Source organism: Triplophysa rosa, linkage group LG16 (assembly GCF_024868665.1).
Source record: "Triplophysa rosa linkage group LG16, Trosa_1v2, whole genome shotgun sequence".
Classification (NCBI taxonomy): Eukaryota; Metazoa; Chordata; class Actinopteri; order Cypriniformes; family Nemacheilidae; genus Triplophysa; species Triplophysa rosa.
In genome coordinates, this window is record NC_079905.1 from 13,808,952 (window position 1) to 13,817,718 (window position 8,767).

General features: G+C 37.2%; 1 protein-coding gene across 1 annotated transcript; it reads left to right on the top strand.

Annotated features, from left to right (window-relative positions):
* The first annotated feature begins 3,371 nt into the window (after nucleotides 1–3,371).
* Nucleotides 3,372–8,541, top strand: cibar1 (CBY1 interacting BAR domain containing 1). The gene is given in 9 exon segments (XM_057354787.1): nucleotides 3,372–3,544; nucleotides 3,898–4,132; nucleotides 4,209–4,277; nucleotides 4,483–4,584; nucleotides 4,997–5,006; nucleotides 5,191–5,330; nucleotides 5,512–5,625; nucleotides 6,662–6,781; nucleotides 7,126–8,541. Coding segments are annotated over 9 exon segments (933 nt in total). The 5' UTR covers nucleotides 3,372–3,512; the 3' UTR covers nucleotides 7,237–8,541.
* The last annotated feature ends 226 nt before the right edge of the window (nucleotides 8,542–8,767 follow it).

Here is an 8,767-nt window from a genome sequence, read left to right on the forward strand (position 1 = left end):
ATATCTCCCTAAACAAACCCTATAGATAAAAGAAATGCTTAGTCCCACATATGTCAAATATGGTTCCCACCCTCTGTGAAATGTATGGTCTTTGCTATGAGTGACACAAGTGAAGTAGTCTAAAATAGTATATATAAGAATAGCTCTATGCCATTGTGTTATTGAAGGAGATTTTTTCTGATATTAATAAAATACATTTTCTTGCACAGTATGTTAGAAGCTTATAAAGCACCTTTTTATGTTTATCTGTAAAGGAATTGCAATGTATTCCAAGCACTGTCAACACAACATTCAACGGGTCACACACATCATCAATGGCCAGAATAGTATTGATCTCTTGTACCGCCACCCCAGAACCTCTGAATTTTTCAACAAAACCAATAACCAATGAACAAGATCTCCTTCCTCTATTTTACATTTTGGACAGATTGAGGAGCAATCGTCTTTGAATTTGCGCCTCCGTGAGGGAGATATATGGGCTCTGTCTGTGTAGGATTTGTGACTGCATTGCTTTAACTCGGTTACATATACTCAAGGTCTCTGCATTCCTCCAGGCATCCTCCCATTCATCATTAGTGATTCGGACATTAAGAGTTCTTTCCCATGTCTCTTTCAGATGTTGTGTGTCGGCAGAACCATTCTCTTTAAGAGTCTTATAGACAGAGCTTATAGCATTGTTCTGATGTAGAAAAAGCTGGCTCTCCACAGCCGATAAACAGTATCCTGATTTATAAACAAAGCAGTGTCTATTTTGACAAAGTCTCTGGTAGTGGAATACTGTAAGCCCCTCCGTGAGAGTCCCTGCCTTCCGCTCGTCTAATGTTCTGCTACACCCTGCAAATTGTAATTGGATTGCTGTCGGCCATCTTTATAGATTTAAGTCTCTTGAAAAACAATAAATTTTCCAGTGGATGTTTGCATAATAAACTTTCTAAATCAAACCGCACAGATCTGGATCCTTTATGTACCCGATTAGAGATAATACTTAAATGGACACTGAGCTGGTATTTCCGAATATCCGGAAGATCAAGACTGCCCGCCTACTGTAGATGGAAGACATAAAGTAAAAACTTAATGCGTGGCTTTTTCTTGGCCCATATAAAAGAACTAAACCAACCATTTAGTTTCCTAATGGTTTTTTGTCTAAAATTTATTGTAACATTAATGTTTTAATGTTACTAAATACTTTTAGGCCGGTTTCACAGACAAGGCTTAGCTTAAGCCCGGTATGTCTTAGTTGAATTAGGATATTTAGGTTGCTTTTAAAAAAATGCATTAGAAAAAACATTACTGATATATTTTAAGATATGTCAGGGCAAGTTATTTTAAGGTACGACAGCTCAAACATTTATTTTAGTCTGGGACTAGCCTTAATCCTTGTCTGTTAAACCGGGCATTAATGGTACTAAATCCAGACGTTATTTCCTGGTTGAAGTGGGATTTATCTCATTTCCTAGAGAACGCGAAGGCACCATAGCTAGCGTCCTATGCTGCCTTCACGTGCTCTCGGAAATTCAATCTTCCCCTGAAAATTGTACTGAGAGTTAAAGTGTCAACTAATCTGTAACCCCAACATGAATCCAAGCAGCGTGGTATTTTTTCTGAAGTTAGCCACACAACAAAACCTGCCACATTTATATGAAAGAAGATGAAGAAATAAAGGCCTCCATTTGTTTCCAGATATGCAATCACAATATGAGTCACATTTAAATGCACAAGGATTTAAAAATATTTATAAACGGGTATGTAAATGAGTTAGAGAAAACCCATCACACTCTTCAGTATAAATTAAAATCACGCAGGCCCAAAACATCAGCATAAGGTGAGCCTTGCATTTTAAATGAGAGCAGAATGCAACTAATCAGCAAACGGTTTTGATCTAATTTCATGTACTGACAGACACCACAGAGCACATAATGACAGAAGCAGGCAGGCATGCGGACAGACTACTGCTGGTGATTGGTGGGGCGAGGAGAACGCAGAGATGACTTGACACCCTTAGAGAGCATAACACTGATGAGGTCTCACCTGCAGGCACCAGGAGCAATGCTCACAGGCCCCAGTACCTCTCTCACAGGACCCCAGACAGCCAAGGCTCCTGACATATGTCAGTCCCAATCTGTTCAGTGGGAACACTTCTTACTGACATAACCTGTCAGTGCGGCACAGACGGCCACCAACACGAAGCTCGGAGAGCTGTGTTGATGCAACCCAATTCCCGCTAATTGGTGTTTTTGTAATAACACCATCTGTTCCTTAAGAAAGTCAGACTCTGTCTATAAGATGACACTCTTCTAGAACAAATAAATACACCAGACACAGTATGCAGTATGGCTTGGGGACAACATTCACAAGGTGAAGAATGACGATCTAAGGCAAAGATTTATATGAATGTCTCATAGTGTATGTACACTATAGCCTACATTTGAAGGACTGTATCCCATCATTGCAATAACACTTATGCTCCGAGATCCTATGTCATATTGTTTAACAAATTAACACCCAAATTACTGCTTTGTAAAATGATACAATATTTTGATATTTTGTTTGACTACTTCCAAGCAGACCCAAATAGAAAGATGTGAACGACAGTAAGAAAGATATCGCCTGCCCTCTTGCGGTAGATAAATGGTACTGCATTTCAATTTACGCACTTCAGTACAAAAATCGCAAAATCTGATTTATTATAATCTTGATGAATAACTTCATTATTCTTTCACGACCAAAAATTCTATATAAGCTTGCTCTTAGGTTATCAGACAAAACAGAGAAAGTGGCCGAATAAAGCTTAGAGTTATTGAATAGGATTCAATGCACACCGCTCAACACGCTGTGTTTTACACAGGCAATCTGTTACAGTGGGATCAATTCCACGGATGATTAAGTCTGATAATGAAGGTTTTTGGACATTCTCCACAGAGGCGCAGAGACAGCATCTGGTGACATTCATGAGCGCATCAATATCAATTCCCATTACTTTCAATGATCATGAAGTCTGCCTTTGGCAATGTTACAAAACCAATAAAATCGCTAAGATATGCCATATGTGTATGTTGAGAGGGAAATTTAAGTCAAATTGTTTTATTCGTAGTAAAAGAATGGAAAAGCCAATAAGTGATTTGTGGTTTCCTTTGTCCTTTATGTAACATTAATCTACTTCAACCTTTAAAGATTTCAACGTTGAGAAATGGGAAAAATGCCGTTTGAAAAGTTAGTAACCTAGACCATTAAAAAAGTTATTGTCCTATTTATTTTATTTTATTATTGTTTGTTAGTTTTTTTAGTAACATTTGTTCATTGCCACGCAGTACCTAAATGTACATATATTCAATATTCTACTTTTTTCTTTTTTCTTGCTTCACCAGCAGAGGGCGCTTGTTCAGCGCCATGGTAACGGCGCAAAGCGTTCTTCCAGATTCACTCTTGGAGAGTTGAAATCGTAACACATTTCTTACCTTTTAATTGCGATATTTTTATCAATATAGTTTGAATTCATATCTAAAACCTGGGAAATGATGAGCCGCACGCCTGATGCAAGAGCGAGGTAAGGTTGCCAGTGTTTCTTTATGAACGCGTTGATAACTGCCGTGCTAAGCTAACTAGCGTGCTAAGCTAAATATTAACAGTTCAGCTTGGATGTGTTTTGACGTTGGAAATTATTTATTTACCAACTCATGTACACAAAATAGTCTCTGTATTTAACTACAAACGCAGGAACTGCTAGTCTGCTTTAGTTATGCTGCACAGTGTCGATAAACCGACCATATTTTTAACTTGCAGTCAATTTAAATCAAAATCACTTTGACACATTGATGGAGAGCAAAAGCTACATGACAACCCATAATGACAGCATTTCCCAGTCAAATAATCCTCGTCCTCCTACAATGCACATTACAGGGACACCCAGACCAAGCAGATACAAGACAACATCACCAATGTAGAGAAACACTTTGGAGATCTGTGCCAAATGTTTGCAGCTTATGTCCGTAAAACTGCACGACTCCGGGACAAAGCTGACCTACTTGTCCGAGAAATCGGTCAGTATGCTGACACAGAGACACCCAACCTGAAATGTGGATTGAAGAATTTTGCTGATCAACTAGCCAAGATTCAGGACTATCGCCAAGCGGAGGTATGATTGAAACTATGAAAGCATATTTTAACATATCTGTTTTTTATCACTATCATACAACTACTGTCGTTCACAGGTGGAGAGACTGGAGGTTAAAGTTATAGAGCCATTGAAAGCGTATGGGAATATTGTAAAGACAAAAAGGGTAAGAGTTGTTTGTCCATCAGTGATTGGTTCCCATAGTTGTCATATTTTATATTATACAAATGATCTCATGAGGGCAGCATTGCATCATATTCTGAGTTAGTGATGTACAGTGACCAAAACCTAACCAGAACCAGAACAATTTATCTTTGCACAAGGCATTCTGTTCCAACTTCTTTTTGTGACTTTATACAATTTATTTACAGGAAGACCTGAAGTTGACACAGAATGCAAGGAACAGAGAGGCCAAGCAGATGCAGCAGCTAGAAAAAATGAGACAGAAAAACCCATCAGACAGACAGATCATTGTATCCTTGCAGTCTAATGTCATCAGGTTTGATCTGTTACTGGAATTACATCGTTTTTCAGGAGAGCAATAGATCATGACATAAGTGATCATATTACGAAAGATCTTCCAGTTTTTAGGTCAATCGAATTCTTGACATTTAAATGCCTAATAATGTAAAAAATGTTGTCTTTTACGTTTATATGCTTTTTTCTACTTTTTATTTAATTTTTATTATGCACATTTGCATTAATGCTTTTGTTTTACATATTTTTTTGTCCTTCTTTACGTCCTAAACCATTCTGTTTTTAGTATTTCCAGATTTGAATTATACTTGGAACCCCAGATTTTAAGTATGATCATAATTTTTAAAAAAAACAGTACAGAATGTTAAAATAACAGAACTCAGATAATTCCTTGACATTCTTTCACAGTCGCAGGTGGGTCTTGTGTGCAACACACTTTACCAGTCTCTTAAAAATGCGTTTATTATCCTGATTAAAACAGCCAATCAAGATGAATCTGGCACTAAAATGTCACTTATATTTACCCTGATGTGACACATCTCATTGCACTTGTTTGAAATCTCTCAATGTCACATCCTGTGAATCTCCATCGCTTGGAACAGTTTGTGCTTTACTTTTGTCTGTTATGTCACGAAAGGCCGAGAGTGAACTCCAATGAGCCACAATGGACGCCACGCGCACGACTCGACAGCTGGAGGAGACAATAGACGACTTTGAAAAGCAGAAGATTTGTGACATCAAGGTCCCTTGATGAAATATCAGCTTTGTTACTTAATGAAACAACCAGCATTATACAAAGCATGTATAATGTGTTTAGTTTATTCATAAATACAATTTATGTCCATTTATTCACCCTTGACACTTGGATATTTTTAATGCTAATACGAATGAATAAATATGATGTTGTCTTGTGCTCCCTGTAGAAGATTTTGGGTGAATTCGTGACAGTTGAAATGGCGTTTCATGCCAAGGCTTTGGAAATTTACACGACTGCTTACCAGAAGATTCAGAATGTTGATGAGGAAGGAGACCTTGAGGTGAGCACTGTGCACCAGCACTTCCCCTCCAGAGGGTCCTGCTGGTTTCAGTTTGTCTGTCTTGATGTCTAATCACATTATATTCTTTCTCCTCTCGAGATGTCCCCACTGTCATAATGATGAAAGCTCTGGTTTGTAGGGTTTAAGGCCCCCCTAATCCTGATATGTAAAAAGAAACTCGGGAGGCATCCTGCAAAGCGTGTTCAGTCAGCTGTGGAATGTTCGCGCTTGCTAATGCATTTATTTATAAATTCATAGTTTGCTGTGCCAAAACAAATTTAATGCTCCAAGTTTGTTCATCTTGCCGAGGAAACCATCACATGAATAATGTTTTACCAGGGATTTTTATGGAAACACTTCCTCGTTCATGTTTGAACTTTGCCTGTAATCGGATCTGTACATTTTAATAGTCATGCAATGCCGCACGGTGACAGGTTTATGAAGACACAACTATGGCATATGAGATAGATCATAAATATGCTTTCTGTAATATTTAACTAGAATTAATAAAGTGAGGTGACAATGTTTGTTGTCATACCCTCAGAAGGGCAGAATGTCTGAACATTTTTGGTAAAACACAGTATTAGGCACTATTATATTATATTGTATTAATTTTTTGATGTAATCTTATTTAAAGGGACAGTTCAACCAAAAATAAAAAAATCTGTCTTCATTTACACATAGTAGTTACCGCCATTGTAGGAAACCTTGCTTAATAAATTTGTTCTGTTGAACACAAAAGAAGATATTTTGAAGAATGTATGAAAGCAAACAGTTCTAGGGCACTTTTGACTACCATTGTCAATTTTCCTATTATGGTTATCAATAGTGGCCGAGAACTGTTTGGTTACAAGCATTCTTCCAAATATCTTTCTCTGTGTTCATCAGAAAAAAACAAATTTATAGAGAATTGGAACAACTTGAGGACCAGTAAATAAAGACAGAATTATCAAGTTTGGGTGAACTGTTCCATTAATGTATCATGATCTGAGTGGTCTTTTGCCAGAGTTACCCTACAACCCCTTTTTCCCAACAGGTATTTAGGAATTCCCTGCATCCCCCTGACTACCAGTCACGTTTAGAAATCGTTCGTGCGAATTCAAAACTGTCTTTGAATCGAACTGGTACATCAATGAGTAGATCAGGAACATTACAGGTAAATGCATGTGAAAAAAACAGATATAGCATATCAAATATAGTGTCAAATGCATGCTGTTTGTTATATTTGTTATATATTGCAGATAAAATCACTTTAATTACGTTACATTAATGGTTGAAACTATGCTTTCATTCACAATGACTCAACAGACAATTAGTGTAGGATCGCATTGCTTTGACTTCAGGGATATACACATGATTTTCTATTAGACAGCACTGTCTTTGTTGTGATATGACTTGCGGGAGAAATCTTGTACTTTTTGCAGTACGTGAATCGCATTAGAATGAGTCAGTCGAGCTGTTTCCCAAAATTGCAATTAAAAGGCTTTTCTTCTGGTATAGTCCAGACCATCTAGCAGGCAGAGAAAACGGGACGAGGAAGACGACGACGACGACAACGAGGATGATGAAGATGAGGATGATTTAGAGGAAGTGGCAGATGATGAGCATTAAGATGAATTTCCATTGCCATTCTGTGATCATCCATGTGTGTTCCAGAGTGTTTTTAGACAATGTCATTCCTGTTCAACTACATTTTAAATCGAGAGAACACTATAAAACTACTTTGTAGAAGCAGAAATAAATTAAAGCTCAGAGATGAGGTTGGGAGTGAGTGCTTTGTTGTAAATCACATACTTGTATTGGATAACACATTTCAAACGTCGTGAAGTTTTATTTTAAATAGTTTTACGTCTGCCAACATGTGTTTTGTGTACAAGTGCCAAGCAGTATGGGGGTTTGTTAAACATGCCCTAGACAATGTTTGTGTACCAATAAAGCTGGCATTATTTTGCACAATGGGCATTTTTCATGATCTCATATCTCAGAGTTTGTGCATTTGTTCTTCTGTTTGCAGTGTAGATACCAAAAGAGTTAGTGTGGGTACATGTATGTTATTTGCTAAAACAACAGCAAATCCCTGGTATCTGTTCCACCCTGTGCTGTGCATCATTGTGTCTAATAGCTTTTATGTCAGTCATGAGTGAGTCAGAAACACTAACCAGTATTGCTGGTGTAATTATAAACAGTTCTGACAGGAGCAGAAGAGTAGAAGACGGCTCATTAATATTACAGGCCATTATACAGTAATTGCAATTTATGTGTTGCTGTATGACATCTGGTGGCATGTTGTTGGTGTAATGAAATTACATACTTGGTGTGTGAGAAAGATGTTTGGCAGCTCTACGTGTATGACAGGACAATTGTGTTCCAGAGGCTGTACATCAGGAACTACAGAACAGAGTTCTCTTTCAGAGTCTGTCAGAACTTAAGAAAAATGTTCTGTAGTCTCATAACACAGACTGTGATGTTGCCATACTTAAATGCAACAGATGTGTTTGCTGAGGGAGTCTGAGGAAAGCTGTTTTATTTTACATAGAGAAGGGCTGCCATATTGGAGCTGACATGTTGTGGTCACATGACCAGCCAAACACTTTTCTTTCAGTTACCCCCCTTTGTTGGACACTTTCATTCATGGATTAAAGAAATTCTGGCCAACTGCAAATAAAAAATGTCTGCAATAGCTATGAAAACTTGCCTGTGTTTTAGAGCGGGGTTCTCAATAGTTTAGATGCCAAAGACCACATGATCATCCTTATGTGAGGGACCCCATCCTAAAATGTAAAAGGCATAAAACACCCAATTTATAAACAGAAAAACGAATGTTATAAATGTAAAATTAGTTTGTTGCACTGTAAAAAAAAATACCTGTAGAAAAAAACGAATATTTTGGCAGCTGGGGCACCAAAAAAGGACAGTAAAATAACATTTTCGTAAAGTAAAATTACACCTTTTCCTTGTTATTTTTGCACAAAATTTGTAAATTGGCAGTTTATTGCTGTAAGTAATTGTATTTTTATCGCATTTAAACAATACACAAATTCTGTAAAATAAAACAGTAATTTTTTAATATTTTTCATCTTACTATTGTAATTTACCCTTCAAAATGTATTAATTATTTATGTTTAATTATGTTAATTGAATT